The sequence below is a fragment of the Sturnira hondurensis genome, unplaced genomic scaffold, assembly GCF_014824575.4.
Source record: "Sturnira hondurensis isolate 20B ecotype Veracruz unplaced genomic scaffold, ASM1482457v3 Scaffold0004474, whole genome shotgun sequence".
NCBI lineage: Eukaryota > Metazoa > Chordata > Mammalia > Chiroptera > Phyllostomidae > Sturnira > Sturnira hondurensis.
Genome location: NW_028077105.1, coordinates 8,869,280 through 8,894,963, shown reverse-complemented (window position 1 = coordinate 8,894,963; position 25,684 = coordinate 8,869,280). Strand labels below are relative to the sequence as shown.

At 36.0% G+C, this 25,684-nt stretch overlaps 1 protein-coding gene across 3 annotated transcripts in view; it reads left to right on the top strand.

Moving 5' to 3' along the window:
* LAMA2 (laminin subunit alpha 2) overlaps positions 1–25,684 on the top strand; it is a 531,387-nt gene that overhangs the window by 231,707 nt on the left and 273,996 nt on the right. For all 3 annotated transcript variants that reach the window (XM_037045779.1, XM_037045780.1, XM_037045778.1), the window contains exons 11-12: positions 12,210–12,350; positions 14,863–15,036. In XM_037045779.1, the coding sequence (XP_036901674.1) occupies positions 12,210–12,350; positions 14,863–15,036 (315 nt within the window). The remainder of the gene's footprint in view (positions 1–12,209; positions 12,351–14,862; positions 15,037–25,684) is intronic.

The window sequence follows — 25,684 nt, the reverse complement described above, 5'->3', positions numbered from 1 at the left end:
GAATGAAAAATCCATTGAAAACTTAGCATGCCTTGCTGATATAAAAATAAATGTTGCTTTTTTTCCTTTGTTCTAGTTTTTTCTTTGTTTTCAATCATGGAACCCAATTAACATCTTTCTTTGTTACTTCATTAGTGTTATCTAAGCAATACAAATGACACATTTGCAGTTATGCATGTACATATGGGTATATAAACATAACTATAACACAAAAAGTAAATATTAGTATTAATGTTAAGTATATATTTGGGGGACAAGAATGTATAAAATATCAAGCTAAATATTATAGTAGTTACATAGTAGGTATGTTATATATCAGGGGTAACTTAGATAATCATCTTGGACAGTTAAACCAGCAGAAAGCCCACAATTCATGTGAAGACATTGTCATGTATTGCAACATAGTAAGTTTTATAGAAGCCATGCATTTCATTCAAATATTATCTGCAATGTAAAAATTGCTCTAGTAGATTCAGATGGTGTAGTGGTCTGTTGCTGATGGCTTGTTAAGGACACCTTCCATCTTCATCCTTTATGTCTTTTGGGGGAATCCTGTAGGCTCTTAGTAAAATTTCTCTTATATTTATTCAAACATATCCTATATCCTTTATTCCTTTTCTATACTGCACAGAAATCTTGATTCTTCGTAACTGGCTCAAATAAAGGACAGGCCAAGCTGAACTTAAAAGGGAAGAGAAACTTCCCTAATTCCTAGAATATAGGAAATCAAACTGCAAAAAAAGGGGAACATTTTTATATACCTACCATGTATTCAGAGGGATGTCTGGTATTGGGAAGGAAAGAGGAGCTTGAGAGAGGGAGGCAGGCCTCATTTGTTCATTCACTTTGGTAACTGTAGAGGGAAAGGTTGGAGCAGGAGAACGGTGGTGGTTAGCAGAGCTCCCAGGAAAGCACTGCCTGCTCTCTGCCCGCCTCAGTGTTCTGCTGAGAGTGATTACAGTCCTAATTGGAAAAGTGCCTCCTACTAAGACACTTGATGCTGTACACAGATAATTAAAGCACAATAATAAGCAGCAATTAGGAAACCATAAAAGAGAAGAAAAATGAAGTAACTAGCATCATTAAGTAGTTGCCCTTCAACTGTATATTTTAAATAGGTGACTATAAGCTCTTATTAACTAGTTTTTTAGGATCAAAACTTGCAGGAAAAGAGCAGGTTCATTAAATACCTACATAATCTTAAAACCATATGCATACAGCAAAAAAGAATTATATCACAATATTTGTATATATAATTTATTAAATTAAGTGCCTACATGCCCGATGTTTCAACAAAGTGTGCATACAATTGAAATACTGAGATGACATTTACTAACGTAGAGCTAACTGTGGTAGCTCATTCTATTTCACAAAAACATTATTAGACATAGGTGTCAAGTGATTATAAAAAGCAACATAAATCAAAATGCTATTTAATAAGTAGAACTTCATTGAGAAGCTAAGATGCTTGAAGCTGAAATTCAAATAAAATGATACCCACGTGTTCATCTTGCACGTTTGTTCTCTCACACTATAATATAAAGTAGATTTTCATATTTCTCATTAGAAAGAAATGATCTTCTGAGTATGTAGACATTTAAAAAAACTTCAGGTCTAAATTTATTTTTATTGGAAGTTTGAAATGGCTAAAGTTCTGGTAAAAAAACATACTTAGAAAAGTGGGCACCACTTTTTTCATTTCTGCCATTTCAAATACACTATCCTAGGGAGAACAGAACAAATAAATTTGTAATCATGTAGATGCAGGAAGGAAATAAAAATTCTTAGATGTCAGACCAAAAAAGAGAAAACTAAGTTAAGTATAAGCTCAGTAAAACTGAGCAGCCGAGGTCATAGGATTGGTGGCTGGGGTGGCTTTTGTACTAACATGGGGGTTGAAGTTGGGAGTCTCAGTGGCTTCTCCAGGACTTGAGACTAGGATTTGGCCTCGTGAAAGGTAATTGGAACTAAATTCACTTAAGCTTGGTCTATAGAAATTCCCCTTGACAGTGAAATAGTGGAACAGACTTTACAAAATTCACCTGTAAGCCAGGAGTGGCAGCTAGAAAATTTTCTCTTTCCTTTGGATCTCTTGGTGGGGGAAAATTAGTGCATGTGAGGAATGAAAGCCTTCAACCTGTGTGCCACATGGGAATGGGATCCGTTTTATTCTCTTTTTATGTGCTAGAATTCTTAACAGGTCAGGCAAATTGTATTCCCACAGGAAAGAAAGTATAGCTTCAACTGACAAATTATATAGACATAAAAATGTGTCATCACAAAAATTCTAGAAATAAAAATACCTAAAATGTATAATCATAAAAATATGCTTAGAAAATACAATAATAAAAAGGAAATAATAGGAAAAATGGCACAACATAAGACACTATATTAAAATAAAATCATAATTCCCAGACTTGGAAAAGAAGGCAGTAAAATTTATTTCTAGAAATAAAAAATATACACAGTCATTGAAATTCAAAATTCAATGAATGGTTGAATAAGAGGTTAGAAAGTGCTGGATAGAAAATCAGAAATACAGATTATGAGGAAATTAACCATGAATTGATGTAGGGAGTAAAAGAAGTAAAACTATGAGATGCTAAGTGGCATGACTGATTGATAGAATGATAAAATTCAACAGAAGTTTATCAGGAATTGCTACAGAAGGGAATGAATAAAACTGAGTAGAAACAATATTCAAGGACTAATGAAGGGGGAAAAATATTAAAATTAAAGAATTCCTGGGCATGTGGCTCAGTTGGTGGAGCATTGTCCCATGCATCAGGTTCTGTCCTAGTTAGGGCTCATTCCTAGGTTGCAGGTTTGATCCCTGATGGGGACACAAGTGCGTAGGGGAGGCAACTGATGGATGTTTCTCTCTCATGGAGATGTTTCTTTCTCTCCCTCTCTCACTCCCTTCTCTCTCTCAAATCAATGGACATATCCTCAGGTGAGGCTTAAAAAAGAGTAAGGAAAATTATACATACTCAGTTCGAAGAAGAGAAAAAAGAAATCCACCACAAGGGCTCATAGTAGAAAACCTGACCACCTGTCAAGATAGGAAAAAAGTTTTAAAGCTACAGGCAAATATCAGATTACTGTTAATATTTACCATTCACAGTCTAACTTCATTGCAAAAAATGCTTAGTGATATATAGATTCACAAAGAAAATATTGAACCCAGAAGATAGTGCTAATGGATTGCAGAATATGGGAATCAATCTATAAAATGCAATAGCATTTCTATACACTAGTGATAGCCAATTAGAAAATGTAATATAAATATCTGGGATAGCAAAAAGCTATATGATGCCTAGTAATAAGTATTCCTAAATGAAGATAAATTTTTAAAAGATTATTGAAGACTAAAATTTAAATGGGGAAATAGCTATCACCATGTGCCGATGGAAATCTAGGAAAACAGAAATGTCTGCCACTGTTGTTATCAGCATGAACTAGTACTACAACCTAAGGAGAACAATAGGCGTTATGTAATATTATTAAAATATTGAAACCCTGTCAGCCTGCAAATTCACATCTGGATATTTTCCCTAAAGAATCCCATATAATATGTAGAAAGAAGCATATAACAGGTGTTTAAATAGGACAACTTGTTATAATGAATATTAGAAAAATCTAAATATTCACAGATGAATAAGAAAAATAAAGTGTAATATAAACTGATACAAGAAGTACTTCAAGGGAGTGAAATAGGATTCACATATGCAAGCACTGATGAGTTTCAGAAACTTAAGAAGAGAACAAAAATCATTATGTTATCATTTATGTAGTGTTGCAAAACATAAAACAAGTTCGTATCGTGTGGACACACAGATATGTAAATTTGAAAATGTTAAATACACTGATACAATGTGTATTCATTTCAGAAAAGTAGTTAACTATAGAGAACTAGAAAAGGGAATAGGATGCAAGTGAAGTGAGATTCAAATGTACCTAAATAATATTTCTTTAAAAGTGTATCTGAAGCTCACAGAAAAAAATGTTAATTATTTTAGCCTTATTTTCTGGTGCTTTAAAAATAATTCCTAATTTAAATTTTCTGTAATTAGCCCTGGCTGGTGTAGCTCAGTGGATTGAGTGTGGGCCTGCAAACCACACAATCTCAGTTCAATTCCCAGTCAGGGCACATGCCTGGGTTGCAGGCCAGTTCCCGGCAGGGGACGCATGAGAGGCAACCATACATTGATATTTCTCTCCCTCTCTCCTTCCCTTCCCCTCTAAAGATAAATAAATAAAATCTTTAAAAAAACCCAGAAGTTTTAAATTTTTTTTCTATAATTAAAAGATACAAGGATTTCTTTATTTAAAAAGAGGTATATGAAATTCATAATATAATATCAACTAGTATCACCTTTACACATAAGATTTTCTGTTATATCCTTGTTTAAACAATTATATTAATGAATGTTATCCTAATTATATTTCAAAACATGAAAACAATGCTAGCTCAAGACACAATAATATTTACTAATTTTATGCACTGATACATTTTTAAAAATTTCTATAACTTCTTGTGAATTTACGAGAGAGAGGCCAATCTCAGATATATACCAAGTCAGTTGAAAGTAAATGCTATTCTGACTGTTGATATTTATTTTAAGTACCACATACTAGAAATCGGCTCTTTTTGAAGTTTGGTGTCATGTTATCCATTAAAGGTCAGTTGGATTGTAGGCTCTGAAAAAATAACATAGATTGACCTTGATCTAGGCAGGAACATGTGCTTTTACTTTTATGAAAGTCTTAAAATAGGGAGATGAATAATGACATAAAAGACTAGAAATCAAAGTCTGTATTTTCATCTTGCTTTGCTTTGGATTTTTTATTGCCCTTTTCATTAAGTCCTTATTGACTTATAAGATTATGAATCTGACTTTGGCTTAACTCTCCAGAATGTTCTTGAGCTTCAGTCACTGTCTTCCAGCCTTACATCTCTGGAATCACCAAACTCTTTCTAAATCTGGAATGTTACGGACCCTATTCAAACTGCTGGGGAAACCTTACCTATTTCAACGCTCAGCTCTTCTTTCTCAGCAAAGCTGCCCTGGGTCCCCCAGTATAAATCATTGTTCTGCCACCATCACCTGAAACACCTTTTTCATTTCCTTTATGATCTTTTCAAAATTTGCAAGCCTGTTTATCACCTGTCTCATCTCTGTGATGCTATAGATCCTACATATCATCTTCATCATTGAATTATAAAATGATAACCCGATGACTCAGACATAAAAAAGGAGGAACAAAGAAAACTAAACAATCGCGAAAGTTTGACAGTCTTTTAAACTATCTGGTTCATGTTTTGTAATCTGGATGATAGTGGTATTAAAATTTAGCTGCTTAACTCTAAATAGGTGTAGTTTCAGCATGGAAGTCTTGTGCAAGCATAAAGTATATCATAAATGTCTTCTGCACTATTTTTTGTTTATTAATATTGCAGTTTCTAATAGAAATAAGTTCCCATTCTCTTCCCCCCAATAGGATTTTTATGGTGTGTGCTAACATATTTATAGGTGTTCTGATATCCCTCTTCTTTCCTATTCATACACTGAAGTAATCACCTCACTATCTTGTTAGGCTTGGACGCCAGGCATTTCTACAGAAGAAATTCAATTTATATATTTGACCCCATATTTAAGTTACAGATGTGCACTTTTTAGTATAAAAAGTACATGTAGGAATTTGTTTCTTGTGACAGCTACACTTCAAAATGTTACGTTAATCAGTTTTTAATACTGAAAGTGAAGCTTGTAAAAAGTGAGACCTAATTTTAATTTACTTCATTCTATCTTTCTCTTTGCAACCCACCAACTATTTATTATTTAAATTTGGAATAATATTTAAAAAGTAAGCACTGAACAAATACTGCTAATTAGCTAATTATCCTTCTTTTAACTTTGTTTAATGCTAGGATGCATTAGAATGAGGTCATCACAGAGGAAAATATTGTAATTGAATATAAACACCCCCTCTAAAAACAAGCATAACTGCAAAATTCCTTAAGCAATTATCATAAAATTAACTTAAATGTCACGAGAGATATTTCTGGTAACTTTGTCAGTAGAATTCCCAGTTGACTAACAATCATAGTTAAACATGGTCTGCTGAAGTTGTACCAAATTTACAAGAATGTGTCTTCATGAGAAATAATAAAGAGAAACTATTGTGACTATTTCTCTAGAGAGAAGCTATACTGATGGAACTATAGTAAAAAGAAGATTGGTGTAGCTAAACTCAAGTAGCTAAACTCAACAGTAGCTAAACTCAAGAAGAAAAAAACCTACTAAGGTTTTCCTAATTCAACTTTGCTTTTAGGGGGAAAGAGTAAGAAAGGAAAGAAAGGGCATTTCTTATAAATTTTTTGTAGGATAGTCCACAACATATCTAGTTAGATACTTAGCTGAGTATGTTGAATATGTTTCTAAATCACAAATTTTCACCCCTAAAGGGTGATGAAATTTGTGATTGAGGAGCAGGTACATCATATTCATTTTATGCATAAGTCAAGCATATTCACAAAATACATCTATACATATAGTATACCTATAAAATTAAAATCCTATGGTAGGGATGATTATTTTTAAAAAAACAACAACTAAAGAAGCTTCTTAGTGGCATGATAATGAAAACCAGGTTGAAATCCACCAGTCTAAAGTGACTGACACTTCTTATTATTACAATATGTAAGGCAATAATATTCATTATAATTATTTACAATTGAAAAATAATGGACTATTATTAGTACCTACTTATTTTTTGTTAATGTAGCTATCTAGAAGAAGGGTTTATAAATCAAGAAAGTAGAATATTTGATTTTAAGAAAATATGGTGATGTTAGGGATATTAATCTTTAGAGTGGAAGTCTGCAGCAATCTGGAAATCACCTATTTCACAGGCTTAAGTGTAAAATGGCAAATGATTCATAAATTAGAAAGAATCACTGTTGGAGTTTAAATAAATGAAGCATTAAAATAAATTTACCAGATTGACAAAAGTTGCTCATTTGAAATGTATACAGTCAGCCCTCCACAGCCCTGAATTGTCAACTGTGCATTCCCAACTGCAGGTCAAAAATTTTATTTTCAATCTCCGGTTGGTTGAATCTGAGGATACAAAAACCAGGGAAATGGAAGGCCCACTGTATATCTATTGAAAAAAGTCTGCATATATATGGGCCCAAGCAGTTCAAACCTGTATTGTTCAAGGGTCAACTGTGACTCTTACAAAAGTTGATCAATACAAACAAGTGAAATTTTATAATGACCAAAATGGCATTTGAGCTGGAATCAAAAAGCTTTCACCATTATTAGGTTTTTAGGATCAATTGTTTTCACATATGTGCTTTACAACCTGTGTTGGGTCATGACAAGTTATAAGACACAATATTGGCCCTTAAAGACCTTATAACATCCATGACAAGAAAATGGTGGTCTTCCTGTTTGTATGTATGTATGTATGTATGTATGTATGTTAATAAATTGGCCTCTGGTAGGCATTCTTACTTCTGGAAATATCTGAGAACAGTGCTGCAGCAGCCTATTTTAATCCTATCACACAAAGCTTGGGATACATCTTTTCCTTCAAACTTATGGCTTTTGTTTTACTTTTTCCCTCAGAAGGATGGAGGCCTCTAGTGATGATTCTGGTGTTAGATACAAAGAACGTACTCAGGACCCCCCTTAGGGCTGTGACTATCTCCTGCCTTACATTATCCTCATTATCTACACTTTTACTTCCCTTACTACAATCCTCTTGAAGTCATTTTTATATTCTCTCTTGCATCTTGTATAATGTCTTGTATTAGTAGCTTAGGTATAATTTGATGAAAAAATGAGTAATAATAGATAATAAAAGAACAGTGAAAAATAATGTACAAATTAGTTTCTAGTAATTTGATATTGATAACAAAGGAAATTTCTCATAAACACCTGTCCATAAAGCTGAAGGTTCATTCTGGAAAATCTAAGTCATGAACCATTCATATCAAGAAGGTCTTCCAAGAATGAATCACAATATCATCAGGGGGGGCTTCACGGATGACAGTTGCTGATGTGTCACAGAGAAGTTCTGAAACCCCAGTGATCCACCTGGGAACACAGAAAAAGAATTGAGACCCAAGCTGCCAAGGTCATGCATACTAACAAACTACTAGAAGGTGGGAAACCTTTGTTTCTCTGAATGCACAATAAAAATCCTGACCACTATGCTTCTGCGTTTGAATTGTGCCACTCTAAAACATCTAAATCACATTATCCAACTTTGACATTCTCTAGTAATCGCTGTTTTAAAACTACTATTGCTTTCAAAGGAAACTTTGGAAACACAATTCTAAAATAAGAAATTGTTTAGATATTTATGCCCTCAAGGGAGGTTGGAAAAGGAAATAGAAAGTAGAACCCGATACAACTAATTAATTCTATGCATGTTGAGACATGTCCAGAAGCAGAGATCTAGTGAGCTAAACAGATTTCTCCTTGATTTTCATTTTCTACCAGCTTCAAAAGTACTTTTACTAGGTCATAAAAACAGATATGTAAATAGGTACTACATCCACCATATTTACTATTTGGTTTTGGTTTCATATTTGTCTGTAGTAAAGCCTGAGAAAAATGAGGACCAAGCACTTTTCAATGGAGCTTTTCAATGATTAGGAGCTGCCATTCACACTCACTAAAGAAAAAGTATGGTACAGACTCAGGACTAAAAAATTAGGAATCTGGTCATTTAAGGTGGTGGGTTTATTCTGACTTGCTTTGCAATTGTATGTGAGGTCTATGGAAATCTTATGAGAGTTGATAATTACTTTTGAAGGAGGGTCAAGTGAATTGGGTGTGGGGAGGTAGAAGAGGATTAGCTTGAGAATTTGTAACAGGATCTAAAGTATATTGGCTCAAAGAATGTCATAATAAGCAAAGCAAGACTACTGGTTGGCTAACTTGTGTTTTTAAGTGCAGACATCCTATTGTCTTTACTGTAATGTGCTGGGGTCCCCAAGACCACACTGGTTTCCATTGATTCACTAGAAGGACTCACAGCACACTGAAAAGCTGTCATGCACATGGTTTTGCTCTACTGACTGTAAGGATACAGATTAAAGTCATCAAAGACAGAGTGTGTACAAGGAAGAGTCCAGGAGATTCTAAGTACAAATGCTGGGGCAGTACAGAGAGTACTTAATTCTTCCAGCAGCAATGTGTGATTACGCATTTAAACTATCACCAAGCAGGGAATCTCTCCCAGGTTGTGGTGTCCAGAGTTTCGTTGGGGCTCAGTCATGTAGATAGGGAGCACTTACATGATTGACCTTACCTCTTCAGTTTCCAAAACCCCCGAAGGTCAAACTGATACAATGCAGCCAAGGCCTCAGTTGAAAAACTAGGCATTCACCATAAATTACATGTTTGCATAAAATACCTGGTATGACACCCCTCCCCACCCCCAGTGTACAGAGTTTTATCAGCTGGGAAATTCCAAGGGCTTATAGGTTACCTCCCATGAACTGGACAAGGCACAGACTTTCAGTTTGGATTGTGCAGGATTTCAGCAGTTCAAGCCTGCTGAATTAATTCTTTACTGAGCCAACACATTAATGAAAGTTTTCCTTGTTCCAGCATCTCATGTTTCATAGACATTTGCCTGCTACTACCAGTTTAACTATGCCAAGTGTAGTTCTGTTGATTTATCTCCTGCTGAATAACTATTAAAGACTTACCAGTTCCTAAGGGAAACTATTCAAATCTCTTAAGATAGCCTTAAATGTTCACTGTGTGAGGTCAGGAGCCCTGGAACCCAAGGACCAAGTGAAGTTCCTAGCGTATAGGAAATATTGAATGCAAGTCTTTTGAAAGAATATCTAATGAATGAACCTTCTGTTCTTTGGATTGTTTCTTGTTCCCAGTATCTTTGATAACATGGCTTTCTCTGTCTTTGCAACAGGTTGAATTTTTTAACCATGCTTCAAGGTTTTGGTCAAATTCTGCTACTGTCATAAGGCCTTTTCAAACCGTCGTAGCAGGCATTTGAGTCCCTTTGCTTCTGTGTTTCCCTAATTTAGTTTATTTCTGAGGTGCACTTATCATTGTCCACCATGCATTATGGTTGATTATAAATTACCTTTTTACCAAACTCTAGATGTTCGCTTTTAAATACAGAGACCTTGACCCACCATTCTTTGTAGTTTCTAGAATTCCCAACCTAATTTGTTGTTTCGGGTCATCAGATAAAATTGAATATGCAATTATTTAATTATAATTTTTCAAGCGGATATTTCCAGTGTAAAAAGGAACTAAGAAAAATGTAACTGCTGTCTCCAAATCTCTTGTTAAACTCAGTCTGAATCTCAGAAAGGTGACATTACAAGCTTTCAAATTAGAGTAAATGAAAGGTAGATTAGACCAAAAACGTAAGAACACAGTGTACAGAACAACTGTACTGTTTCCTCGGTGGGATAAGCTAAATTATAATTATAAATGTTTCATCTTTCCTGCCTGTGTACTCTTCTGAAGATGCTTTCAACTTCAGGGCTTTGGGGATTTATTTGTCACCATAGGTTGAAATTAGTTTGATTAGTTTCACTGACATCTATCATCTCAAAATACCTGAAATCTACCTTAGAAATGAAAGCTACCAAGAATTTCAATGGCAGTAATTGAATTTGTGTGCATACCAACATGCTACAGTTTGACCCAGGAAACAGATCCTGAGACGCCTCTCTGTTTAGGCTCCAGCAATACAACAGAGGTGGCTGAGGTTGTGCGTGGGTCATGGAAATTAAGAGTCAGAAAGTTGATTTCAAATAAACTATTCTCTTGGATACAAGGAGAACCTCTTTATTTGTTTATTCTTTCACATTTATCTTTTTGTGTGCTATTTCTGCCCTTTTTATTTTTCCTCCTAATGTTATCACATTCTACCATCCCTATCTCCTACACAATCCTGGTTTATTATAAAGTATTTTTATTAAACATCTGCTATGTGCATAACATTTTCCTATGCATGAAAAACACAACCGCTAAGAGATTCACTTAAACTTAATAACATTTTGTTAAGCTGGTGTTGAGTATTTAGCTAGGAACGCTGGTACTCCAAAGATAGGGTAAACATAGGGTTTCTACCTTTGAATGGATTATGGTATATGGCTGGAGAGAACAATCTTAGAAGAAATAGCTGTACTTTTTCTATGGTTGTAACAGAGCAGTGTATAAAAGGCTATGAAAACAGTTGTGCAAGTAGTTAGTTCTCTAAGGAAAAGGAAAGTTTTAGAATTGAGGTAATAAGGGAATTCGAGGCAAAGGAAAAAATGGAGAGTAAATACATACATAGAGAATATTTAAAATCTGTTTCATGGAAAGCAGACAACCTTCGTTTAGGAGTTATTAGCCAAGTTTATTCTTTAAATGGAAAGTTTTTACCTTTCTGTTTTCTGTTAAAGAGTTTTCCCGGGCCAAGCCCACATGGCAGGTCTACCTACAAACAGATAATGTCAGTATACTGGGACTAGAGTTAATGAAACTAATCTGGAGAGCAGGCACCAACTGAGGATTATTTTGTCCTGTATCGCTGTATGATCAACTGGCTAACCATTGTATTAAAGAAAATGCTGGGAAAATTAAACGGGGACAAATTCCCTCCTTTTCAACTTAGTCTCTCTACGGAAATCCTGTGGCTGTTTACCCCAGTTGCTCTACCTGTCAGGTTCTTATGTTTCTTCAAATGTATGCATTTTTAATATAGGATGTAAAAAGTACTTTACTATATGTATAATATCAATGTTCTATTATATATCCATGTATTGGTTCAATGTCTTGAACTAATGTTTTGCTGTGCATCATGTGTTCTAAGACAAAGCAATTCGATAGCCGCTAGTCAACCGAACTGACTTTAGTGAGTTTAACGTATTGCTGTATTTATCATAGCATTAACCCCACACTTTCGACATGCAGGAATACCAAATGGTCACTTTCGCTACTGTAGGTTAGTGTCCAGCGTTCCTCTCATTAGTGCAATTAGAAAGAATAAAGCTTACTAAGGAACTTCCAAACGGGATTTTTAAAACATATCATTAGACTTTAAGTATTTTTGAGTGGTAAAATAAAGACTATGCGGTTTATATTTTCCTTACACAGAAACAAAGACAGTTCTTAATCTTGAAGGGCTCCTCTGTGGCTAACACACTTTTCTACTTCTAGGAGAATGTTGAAGGAGGAGACTGCAGCCGCTGCAAATCTGGCTTCTTCAACCTGCAAGCAGATAATCACAAAGGGTGTGACGAGTGTTTCTGTTCTGGGGTTTCCAACAGATGTCAAAGCTCCTACTGGACCTATGGCAATGTAAGCAGCAGCCTTTTAAATTCTGTACTCTGTTCCATGGGCCTTCTTGCTATTGTCATTGTATTCTCTTGTAAGACATTCATTTTTTTTCTTATAGTAAGCTTCTACTTAAAATAATCATGCAAGAGTGATGTGATTTTCTTTCAGATGCTCTTTGTGTATTTTGATCAATACCTTTACGATTTTATTTGTAACAGTGTGTAGACTTTTTAGAATAAGTAAACAATAGCCTTTTCAGTACCCGTGATTAATATGTGAAGCAGTAATGAAGTTAATGTTCTTCTAGCCCCAAGGGAAGGTGATTCAATAGAGAAAGCATCAGATTGTGATGTGAAGAATAATATTATCCACTCACCAATATTTTGATATACAAGTTAAGAAAAATTGCTGTATTGTTTCTCTACATAATACCACCAGCCTTTAGTTACTATTTGATGTTGGGTGGGTCCTTTCATTGTTAAAAAGTGGGTCACTACATTTGGACAATATCATTATTCTTAGTCAATTTAAAGTTTTTCAAATTATTGCCTACTTGGTAGTTACTAGAATTTTCTCCCTCTAACACAAACATAAAAATGTTTACCTTCCTTCCTTCAATGCTCACCACACTCTCACTGCCTTTTCCACTGTGCACAGACAGTGAGGTTTGAGAGGTATGAGAGGAAAATGGGACCTTAAGGGAATTACAAATTACAATTCTGAAGGGCCCAGAATAGCAGGAAACAGGCTAGAGAAAGAGAAGCCGAGAAGGGGAACAAGAAACTATACCATGCAGGGTTTAGTATGCTAGGAAGTTGGGTTCTTACACCGAAAGTCACTGAAGGGCTTTAGCAGGAGAGTGACGAGAGTAGTGTTTTACAAAGATCACTGTTTCAACAAACTATCTTCCTTCCTTTCAACTTTAATCAGCTGACTAATCTCTAATCCAACTATTGCATTTCTTCTCTGTCTGTATTGCTTTTAAGTCAAGTTTGAAATATTGTAAGTAGTTTCTGATTGTTCTCTCATGTCTAAAATTGAACCTATACACACTCCATCAAATGTATTACTTTTGGAGCAGAATACATGGAACCAACAGCAAATGGGCAGCTAGTGTAACTTGCTCCTTTTGTTTATAGCACCCCCCTTCTAGATAGCCTCATTACTATGTCAAAGTTTTAGGGTTAACAGAGGAACAGAGGGGGCTCTCGGCCTTGATCTTCAGAACCGGGTCCACCGATATTTGCACTGCAGTTAGTCTTCTGGGAAGAACTTCCTCTCAGTCTCACTGGGCTGTCTGAGAATGTCTGGAGGGTGACGTTAGAAAGGGGGAAAAGAAAGTAATGTGTATCTTATTGTCTAGCTCCCAAGGCCATCTTTACAGGACCTCTCTTTCTCTTTTGATAGGGGCGGTCCCAGCAATTCCACAGCGTTGGGAGATACAGAATCAAATGACTTCTACATAAAGACATTTTAAAAAATATGTCATCCACATCTCATCACCATTACCAGTCCGTTCCTTATCTCCCCCAGTACCGAGCAGCTCCCACAGGTCTAGTGGACCCCTGGAGCTGTATACCTCAGTGCCCAGTGTTTTCTCCAGACCTGACACTTTACATTAGAATTACAGCTTTCTGCCCACCCCTTGCGGGAGTATAAAGGTAGAAAAGAGAATGATCATGTATTCCTAATCCTTCTGTACACCTTCTTCCTTTTCTGAGCCAAGGATCCAAGAACGTGGGTTCCCATAGCACTTCCGACACCCTGGGAAGGAGTAGGTACAGTATTGTGAGCTGTAGCCATAGCAACAGTCTGGCGCATTAAAATGTTTTTAAGTCTCAAAGTTGAAATTTAAATAAATTGGAAGGGAGGAAATACTGAATGAAAGGCCATCTTTCAGGCACTGGCCTATTTCATTTCTGTTCTTCCTCTGCTTCACAAATTCATAGGTACCACCTTTTGAAATAATTTACTTTATAAACAATAGGGAATTACAAGTAGAGTGAAAAATAAGAAATTCAAAATCAGACTATCTGATAATTAACATAACATTTTAACCACTGTATAATTTTGAATGGATTTCTATTATTAGGAAAGAGGTATTTGGAATCATGATTTTTTTGGTATTTTTAAATTGTTGTTCAAGTACAGTTGTCTCCATTTTCCTTCACCTCTTTCCCCCTCCCCACCCATCCCTACCTCCCACCCTCAATGCTTCCCCTCTTTGGCTTTGTCCGTGTGTCCTTAATGCATATTCCTTGACAACCCTTTTTTCCTCCACTCTTAAAAAAAGCATTGACTCAATAAAAACAGATGACTATATAGTAAGTATCATATAAATGCCTATAAACATCAAGGGGAAAAAATAAGAACCTATATTGAACACATATGATATGTTTAGTGATATTCACCCATCTCACATTTTTGTATAGTTTTTTTTAAATTTCTAAATGAATGAATACTTCAGGAATGTGAAAATAAGTGGATGGATTTTGTTTTTCCTAAGTAGTGATGCCTGTGTGTGTGTTTTAAGATACAAGACATGAGTGGCTGGCATCTGACGGACATCTCCGGCCACCTCCGAGTGGCGCCCCAGCAGGACGACTCCGAGCGCCCGGAGCAGATCAGCATTCGCAGTGCAGAGGTCCGCAGAGCCCTGCCGCAGGACTACTTCTGGAGCGCGCCAGCTCCCTACCTGGGAAACAAGGTATAAGTCCTTGGTGCTTGCTTCTTTGCTTGGACAGATCGATAAAAGAATGGGTTTATTTATTATTTGTTTAAAGAAAGATAAGAATATCAAACACATTCAGTTTTAGATTGGCAGAACCAACTAAATTAGATTTAATTGGACATTCCTCCCTCGTCCCGTGAGCTACGGCATCCCTCGTTCACCACTCTGCATAGTTGCTGTTCTGTGTAAACTTTCGTATCAACAAATGCAAAAACCAATTAATGAGGGCGTTATTTATTTATTTTTTTGCAAAACCAATTATAGATATTTGAAGAATCTGTTTTGGTTTTACTTGAAATAGCTGTTGTTCTAGCGTTGCCCATGGTGGGATACTTAGTGAATTCTTATTCATCTGTTTCTATTTCAGTACTGAGATTCAAGGGAGCGACTTTTCTATCTTATGTGAATGTTAATTAGAAATGAAATTTATTGCATAACTAATTTAATGCGTGCAGGAAGCTTATGTAAACAACATATTTCCTGGACCTCAGAAAGAGAACTACCCCAAAAGACTCGCCAGATTGGAAGCACATGTTTGTTTTAAAGCCCACACACACCAGTGAAAACACGCACAGATAAATGCGCGGAGTAGCCTCAGAAGTGCAGGCACTTTTTTTCCAGTTGTGAGTGAAGTCTAGCAAGACAGCGCCTTGGCCTGTATTATTTCATTTTGCATATTAATTTGTTGGAAACAAAATTTGATATAGTGATTCTAAATGTGAATACTTGCTTGTTCTGTGAAAGTTAATACCTTGTCAGCTGATAGTTAAATTATCCCAATTACACAGAAAAATCCCTGAGCAAATTGATGCTAAAGTGTATTTTTTACCTATAAAGATACAGAGTTGCTTTTGAAGGAATTTTTACTGGTTAAATAAGTAAAAATACATTTAGAGTTAGTGGTTCTTTTGTCATGCCATGTGGGTCTATAGGTAGAAGAAAGTAATAGTAGTTCATATGTTAATTTGTGACCGGGAAGTGGTGGTTTTAACAGATTGAAGAGATTTTAACTCATGGCCAGTCTTCTTATCTTTAACAGTCTTCACAATGCTATTATGCAAAATGTATAAATGAATAAAACACGTTTTTCAATGAATGGGTATTTTAAAAGAGACAGTATATGTTGCACAAAATTCTACAGCTGCAATAAAAAACTAATCAAATATTTATTTGCAAGATCTATTACAATAAGTCATTCCATTCTATTCTATTTAGGAAACTCCTATATTCCCAGTAAGAATTGAACAGCACCTAAAACTTGAATGTCTACAGCCTAAATTTCCCCAAAAATAAACTGTTGAGGCTTTTTTTCCTGCTTTGAGGAGTTTAATAAGCAACCTTGGATCAAAATAAGATGAGTTTCAGAGGTCTTATTTTTCTTACTATAGTGAAATTTATTTTAAGATAGCTTATAATAGAATATTCTTTACTGTTATTCCTGAACACTTCTTCTTTGGTCACATGCTTTTCTTTTCTGTTGGCAGAAAGTCAAACTGACAGAAGGCAAACAACCAAATGGGATATTAAATAACATTAGAGCAAAGAATTTGGACATCCTGTTCGTAGTTGTTGGTTCCCAAAGATAACTTTCCTTATCCTGTCTGAACTGTTCCTTATAACCACCCACAATGAAGCACTTCATATTCCCTCACAGATTATTTTCACATCAAAAAGCTGTGCTTGCCTGTGCTTCAGTTTCCATTCAGCGAACAAAATAATGGTAACAGGGTGTGCAAATTGTTTGAATATGGAAGACATCTCTTGATGTAATGCGGAAGCCCTCAGTGGTTTACTGTCAGATACCTCACTATGAATGAAACAATTTGCCTTAATAACTGGACCATATAAATTTTTGATAATACCAATAATACTGCACACTCTCAAAAATTACCACAGTACATCTTAACTGTCATGTCACATCACGTAAATTATAGTCATGATGACATGCTTAGCTTGGTTGATTTCATATCTTGCTAAGGAAATGGAAAATTGTAGGGCCTTGTTTGTAAATTCAATAAAAACCACTTTTCTAAAGAGTCGGGGCTAAATTCTGTATCAGTAATTGCTGTTTGAATCAGAGCCATTGCCAGAATCTGACAGAAACAGGGTATCAGGAAACTAGTGCATCTGCTTAGATACTGAATTTCATTTACATTAATGACGAGGAGGCTGTGGGCACAGAATGCCTCCTCTGCTTTTTTACTGTTAATTTCTAAGTTGAAAAAATATTTAGGAGATGCTATTAGCATCTCCTAAATATTTATATAACCAATTTTCAAACATGTTTCCAGTCAGCCCCTGGGTTACAAGGCTATGTGTGCCAGAAAGGGGAAGTGCTGTGCCACACATACTCCACTGTGATGAAGATGCCACTCGCCATCCTCCCTTGTGTTCAAAACCTGACCCCAATGAACAGAACCCCTGTGACGAGAGATGCGCTTTGCTAGCATAGAGGTCTGTCTGATTGTAATAACACTCAAGAACAGTAGGCAGCTTACCAGAGGAATATTTTGTAACCAAAGGAATGTTTTTTTGACTAAAGGAACATTTTTATTGACCGCAGTTTTTTTTTTTTTGGAGTTACGAGGAATACGTAAGTGAATTACGTGTGTATGTGGATAGTACATGAGGCCTAGAAAAACTTAGCACAGTTGTATATTGCCCATTTAAAAACTTTATATGATCTTAACTGAGTTAAGTCCTTAATAGAGATCTTGAAAAATGTTTTTTTTTCTTTCATATGGGAGTGAATATCCAGCACTGTTGGCACAAGCAAGTGCTAATTTTCATTCTGGGTAGTGAAGTCAGGTACCTGCAGGGCTGTGCTAGGCACCGCTTCCCTTTCAAACTGCATGGAAATGTTAATGCTGGGTTTCAGGGCACTTGGTTAAGCACGAGACCAGGCAGGAATGGAAGGAGCTAGAGGACAGAGTCCTGCAGCTTCGCTGCAAGGTTCAGCTATTTAGAAACAGTTTGTGAATTTCGGAGTTGGGAATAATTTACTGCTTTGGTAAACCAAGTGCTATTGGAACACTGAAATAATCATTTACTTAAGGTTACCCTAGTGGTCTGAAATAGTACAGCTTCCAAAAGCAATTCTCATCGCCTCTGTGAAGTTCCCAGAGAATCTGGTTTGCCTGTCTCCTGTTCCCGCAATCCCACTAAGGTCTGAAGTGCTGTCTCTGAGTCTCTGAGCGTTATTAAATTAACCTTATGTGATTTGTCCCTTACAGAACAATGCTTATTTCCTACAACATTATGTTGTCTTTTTCTGTTTCTAGTTTAAAGAAGCTTTTAGGCTGTTTCATGTAGTTGCCAAGTGTACGTATTGCCTAGCTTAGAATGCACATTATGAGTCTGCTGACAAAACAGCGTCTGGCTGCTGAAAGGAATCATTGGTACTTTTTTGTTGTGCTTGCTTGATTTTCAGTTCTACCTCTCAGATCCCAAATTAAAGCTATGGATTTGAAGGAGAGTGATGTTGGAGATTTACAAGACAAGGTAGATCTCCTCACATGAAAGGAGCTTAAAAAATCCTCTGTGATTAATGCTACTTACTTAACAACAACAAAAAAATGGTTTTAATAAGATTCCTCAGAAATGACTCTTGAATTGGGGTTTATGTGGAGGNCTACAACATTATGTTGTCTTTTTCTGTTTCTAGTTTAAAGAAGCTTTTAGGCTGTTTCATGTAGTTGCCAAGTGTACGTATTGCCTAGCTTAGAATGCACATTATGAGTCTGCTGACAAAACAGCGTCTGGCTGCTGAAAGGAATCATTGGTACTTTTTTGTTGTGCTTGCTTGATTTTCAGTTCTACCTCTTAGATCCCAAATTAAAGCTATGGATTTGAAGGAGAGTGATGTTGGAGATTTATAAGACAAGGTAGATCTCTTCACATGAAAGGAGCTTAAAAAATCCTCTGTGATTAATGCTACTTACTTAACAACAACAAAAAAATGGTTTTAATAAGCTTCCTCTGAAATGACTCTTGAATTGGGGTTTATGTGGAGGTTGGAAGATGATTTCAATCTCTGTTTGAAAAAAATGAAAAACTCACGAATTGGGGTTTATGTGGAGGTTGGAAGATGATTTCAATCTCTGTTTGAAAAAAATTAAAAACTCACTAACAAGCATGATCCACTCTCCTTTTAGCAGCAGAAATTGTACCTGTGACTTCTTTGTTCCACATTCCTCAAAAATTATTCAGAAGTTAAAGTTGAACCTTCTTCCCTATCCGTAACTTCCTCCAATTCAAGCCTTGGGTTAATTCAGAGGGTATTGTGTATGCCTAGAATGGCATGACCATAAAGTGAATCGAATAAGCTCTGAGTGAATGTTTACTCCGCGACTCAGATCTCATCAGGAATGGTATGAGGCAGTAGTACCAGGAAAAGGATCTATTGCCTAGAATAAACCAAAACCATTGTTAGGCATCAAGGAGAAAATATATTTATTAAAAACAAAAGAAAGAACTCATTTATCGATCATAGTTATGGTAATGTCTAGTATACAAAGTTAGCCCACTTACGAGGACTCAAGGTCATTTATAAAAATCTCCCAATCTCACCTATCCTTGTAATAATATTATCTTTATACTTCTCCTAATGAAATTTATAAAGCACTAATTCTATCTCAAATTACTATGAAAAATCATATTGATATCCATATGCATTATTGTGTTTACAGTGCCTTCTAATGAATTACAACAGGTACAAAGATCAGCTTTTATAATTGGCCAACTGAATAATTACGAAATAGGGGAATATTCATTTTAACAATTTGGTAAGAAAAATTAGGGAGTTTCCTTAACAGTACTTTCAATACGAGTTGACTTTGTGACATGGAACGAACAAAACTTACATAATCTAAAACTACATTGGTAAAAGTTTACTTATCAGGTCAATGGAGATAATGGTTATACAGACTCTGCTCAAAACACATCACTGACAAAATTCAGCTATCCATACTCCTCATGAGAAAAGATGCTAACATCCTAAACAAAGCATGAATAATCTGAATCCAGAGTGTATAAAAGTGGTAAAACTTAGTTGGCCAAGTTACTTTATCATAGGAGTTCAAGGTTGGTTTAACATCAGAAAATCAGGTTAAGCATCCATCCATATTGAATGGCCAAAGAAAGAGAAAAAAATAATTATTTTAATAGATAAGTAAAAAGTTATAGATGAAAATAAGTAATGATTCATGATATTTTAAAAATTTGCAAACTAGAATTGGGATGCACTTATTTAACTACTGAAGAGTACCTACACAAAAGCAAAAAAACTTTTTAAATATCTTACTTAATACATAATATTCAAAGAATTCTTTAAGATCACAAACATGAAACAATTTTCACCATGACCACTTTTTTCCAACATTGAACTAGAAGATCTGGTCAGTGCAGAAAGATAAGAGGTAAAACATGGAGTGATTGAAAAGAAAGAAATAAAACTGTAATTTGTAGATAATATGATTATCTGCTTTGTGAACTTACAAGAAATTATTAATAAGTGAATCAGAGAACTATACACAAAATTAATATATAAAATTCAATTTTATTTCTTTACATCAGCAAAAATCAGTTAAAAAAACACTTTAAAAAGAAATCCTTTAAAATAGCAATAGTACTGAAAGTATCAAGGAGTAAGTCAACATGGAAAAGCAAAAGGCCAAGAATAATCAAATGAATTCCTAAAAGAAGCTGGAGATGCGATTTTAATAAAATCCTAATATAAAAACTTAGGACTTATTTTTTAAATATGTAGTGATTAAGGCAGATCGTGGTTGGTGTGAAAAATAGATTGGTCGGTGTAAAAGATTAGTGAAACTGAAAAATTGCCCAATAATATCCCAAGCATATATATGAATACTTGCTTTGTGACAAGATAGATATTGTAGATCAACGATAACAGGATAGGCTGTTTAGCAAATGGTTCTGGTGCCATGGTTATCCGAGAAGGAAAAAGTAACACTTTCTGCTCCCTACCTTACATTACACATAAAAATAAACAAAGATCAAACAAAGATCACAGTTTCAAAAATCATGCTAATAGAGCTTTGTAAAGACAATACATTAGAATCATTGCTTCTGAATATGATTAAAGAATGAAATCTAGATTTACTTACCTGCCTTAAACAACAACAAAACTTGAGAAAAAAATGAAATAACAGTTACTAAAAACTGGACAAGAGATAAAGTAGGACTGTGATCCCTGAGAAAAAACAAACGAATGAGGTGAAGCTACAACTGCCCCAGATTATTGGCTGAGTGCAGTTTCCAGGGTGAAATGTGTTGCCGGAAAAGCCAACCAGCATAGTCTGAAGGACAGAGACTGGAGCTCAGGGAAGCCAAGGAAGCTAGGATTTGTGAGAAATAATATCAGAGAAGAGGGAGCTGGGGAGAGAGAGAGAAAGAGATCTAGGTGTCTACAGGGTTGTAAAGGGAAACACCCAGCATAAATGACTGTTAAGCTGGATGGGGAAAAACGACCCAGGTCTGGTGATAGAACTGTCAAAAAGTGGTAAGAGAAACAGTTCCCAGAGCGAACACAGAGCTGGTTGTGTTGTATTTTCCCACCATCTTTGTAACGGAGAGGACATCAGGTAAAGCACTCGGAGAGCAGTGTCTTGGTCGAGGGGCTGAACTAGCCCCAGACCACAGGCTGCTCGAGATTTACTCTGACAAATCTTAAAAGCAAGCCTTAGAAGAAGCCAACTGATTCCCAGTAAATGAACTCATGCCAGAGCAAGTACCATTACCATGTAATTCATTACAACAAAATCTAGCACCCAAATATGTACATTCATCATGTTGGGACTCAAATCAAAGGTTACCAGGCCTTATAAAGGAGCAGGAGCATAAGAACTGGGACCAGGAAAAAAATCAATCAAAACAGACAAGAAAATCACACCAAGGTATATCCAAATCAATTATTAAAAAGGAAGGAAGCAGGGAGGGAGGGGGAAGGAAGGAAGGAGAAAAATCCTAAAAGAGGGTTTTTGTTTGTTTAGAAATAAAAGCTGAGGTACTTTGTCATCAACACATCTACAGTAGAAGAAATGTAGAAATTCTTCTGGTAAAAGGATTACGATACCAGATAGAATTTCTTTCCTACCAAAAGAAATTAAGAGCATCAAAAAACTAAATAATAATGCTTCTTGGCTGATTGCTACCCAACACAGGGTCCGGAATAGTCATCTCTTTAGGAGTATGACTTAGCACAATAGTTATTGAGTGAAGAACAAAAAACATACATCCTTAAATTAGAATTCAGGTACTTTTGGATCAAGTTTTCTTTGAAATTGTAAAAAAGGAAGACTATGCTTTAACAAGAGCATAAAGAAGGCTTCCTTCTGCAACCAGTATTTTTACCTCAAAACTAAAGAGAACAAAACCAGCACCACTATAAAAAAGTTCAAACAAATCCTAATGTAAAACTTTACTCTTTTTTTTTTTTTGCTGTATTCTTTCGGTAACACTTTACAGCTGTGTTCTGTGTGCAGAGAACCATAGGGAACCAATGTACTTCTGCTTCTCATGCACTAGCCCGAGTCCTTAGGGGAGGAACCCCGAGCATCTGTCTTCTGGCCCTTGACAGAGCAGAATCACCAACTGTTACAGTTCAGTAGGGCAGTATTATGCCTTTTCTGAACTTGTCGTGGTCAGAGCACTTTTACTGCTACTTTTTGTTTATTTGTTCATTTGTCTATTGTGTTAATTGTTAATGGTGGGAAAAGAACAAGGTGATAGGGAAGAATGGGATACAGGGATAAACGGAATATGGCCCGAAGACACAGGGACAAGACAGCCATGTATCGATAAGCCAGGGAGGGAAGCCTAGAACAGACCTTCCTTCGTAGCCCTCAGAACAGACCAGTCCTTTGACACCTTGATCATTGACTAGCAAAGTAACACATTATTTTCTTTCTTTCTTTCCTTATTAGATTTGATTGAAAACAATTATTTGTGCAAGGGGAGGCCCTGGTCAGTTATTTTTCTGTGTCTGATCCTTATGCCTTTTATAGATCTGATTCGAATGCTGGACAGCTACCTTATTAGTTCTGTGATCTTGGACATAGTCCATAATTTAGTTGTCTTACTTTCATTATCTGCAAAACGAGAATTCCGAACATTCCCTCAGCATGTTCGGAATTCTCAAAAATGACCTTCACACACAGAAGCTGTTCGATAAATGTCATTAGCTTTGTGAATTTCCGTAGTTGTGGGCTGCAGTCATTTGTGTTGTAGGTGGTCTTACAAGTGTATCGGTAAGCACGTTTGCCAAAGAACACTTTGTCTCCTGCCTCTTTACTGCTATCTGACAGAGCATCTGGACAATCACAGAGTTCATTTTAGCATGTATGCAGATTATGTGACTTAAATAGAAGCACTGCAGCAACGGGGAAAATTAAATCAGCGAGTTAGCTTTGTGAGGGACCCGCAGAGTGTTTTGCACTTAATCTTGAAGCTCCCAAAATAAAACCAATAAGCCTGGCTGCATGTCTTTCCATGCAAATGCTGTGATAAGTATCTCACTTTTCCTGCTTCACCGCAAATCTAGTGTTTAAAGGAGTTTGAGATTTCTGCCCTCCAGTAACCAACTAGAGAAGCCAATATTATAACTATAATGAACACAATCTATACTCTGTGGCTATAATGTAGCAAGTTAAACACAAAGGCATGAAGGTGGAACCTAACCTAGTGTGACCAGTGTCCTTATAAAACAGTCAAAATTTGGAGACAGATACAGTTAGGGCGATTGCCATGTGAATACGAAGACAGCCATCTACAAGTCAAGCAGGGACAAAGCAAACCCTTCTCTCTCAGCCCTCTGCAGGAACCCACACGGCCAACACTTTGGTTTCAGACCTGTCGCCTCTAGAACTGTGAGGCAGTGACTTTTTGTTGCTGAAGACACTTGGTTTGTGGTACCTTGTTTGGGCAGCCCTAGAAAACTAACATACATAACAAAATATTAATTATGTTTAAAAACCCATACATTTCTTTGTTGTTATAATTTATAGCAAACAACAGGCTAATCTCTCCAGTACCTAAAGAGGTTGTTGAAACTGATGAGATAAAGGCCAACAGTACAACAGAAAAAATGGGCGACAGCTATGAATGAACCATTCATAGAAAAGAAAATACACGTGGCTCTTCAATATATGAAATGATACTCAAACTGACTTTTAATCTGACAATAACACTGAGAAATCATTTGTAATGTATTTTAGGAAAGTCAGCAAAAAAATAGCCTGCTATTACTGAGACTTTAAAAAGATGAAGATCCTTATATATCAGCAGTGGGGCCGTACCTTGATGCAATGCAAGCAAACCAGTTTAAAAATCTTCACTAAAGTTACAAATGTGCTTATGCTTATGCATTTCTCTTCTGGGAACTTATTCTACAGGTATATATAAATGCATAAGATGCAGTTATCCATTCACAAATGTTTGTGATAGCTGTCTATCACTGAAAGACTGAAAGAGTTTGGGGTACATACATGTAGTCTAACACTATAAAATTATAAATAAATAAGGAACATTCTATACTGACATGAAATGACCCAAGGTATATGGTTAAGTAACTAAACCTAGAAGCATAGTAGTGGGTATGTGACCATCTGTTGTGTAAAAAGTAGTGGAGAAAAATACTGTGTTTTTGTAGATATCAGGTTAGTTAGCTTTCTGGAGTAACAGCTGCCATTTGAATTGAGGTGGGTTTGCCTCAGAGACTGCCTACTGCTCCGCTCAAGAACAGAATGTTGTCAAAGTTGTAAAATAAGCTATTTTAACTAGAACAGCTTTTATTTTTATATTAATCTATCATAAACTATTACTTTTCTATTCTAGACTGTGTTGTAAAAATTATTGCTTTGATAGGATTCCTTAATAAGTCGTAAGTATCCCAATCTTATAAGCTAAAAATTGGTTGGCGTGTTTAATTTATCACAAGGATTCAAATAGGACTTTTTTTCTGATAGTTTCAGGAAATTCTTATTATCACCAGGGCCTTTGGGGGAAGCATAAAGCTTAGATTTTTATTCCTGAGGTCTTCTCATCACTTCTTACAGTGGTACTTGAGTTGAAGCAAATACTCTCTCACCTTATTTTCTTCTGAAGTTCTCCCTCTGATACCTGGGTCTACAATCTGACATTTGCCACATGGAGAAAGGAGCTATGTGATAAGAGTCCAATTGGAAATGTGATAAATTATTAAACAGGTACTTTGCTGGGTGATTGAAAATTACCTGCAAAAGAGTGCTTATCTCCCTGAGGCACGTCAAAAGCTAACGGAATTGAGCCAATTAGACTGATTGTCTCTTCAATGAGTTGTGACCTCTTGATGGTAATAGCTTATTATGATGATAAATGAACCCATCTCTCCAACTGAAGCCTGAGTACACACTTCGGCAGTTTCCTTGAATCATGAAGCCGTTACCTCCCAACTCCAGATCAGCGGCAGTGACAGCCGTGAGAGCAGAGAGCATGCACGCGTGACTGGACTCAGATGATTGTTCTACTCGGATGATTGTTTTACTCGGATGAATATATTTACAGCTACTTCTGAAAAATGAGACCCCCTCTGCATTGTGTGCTTGCACCCAAAATGTTCACTGCG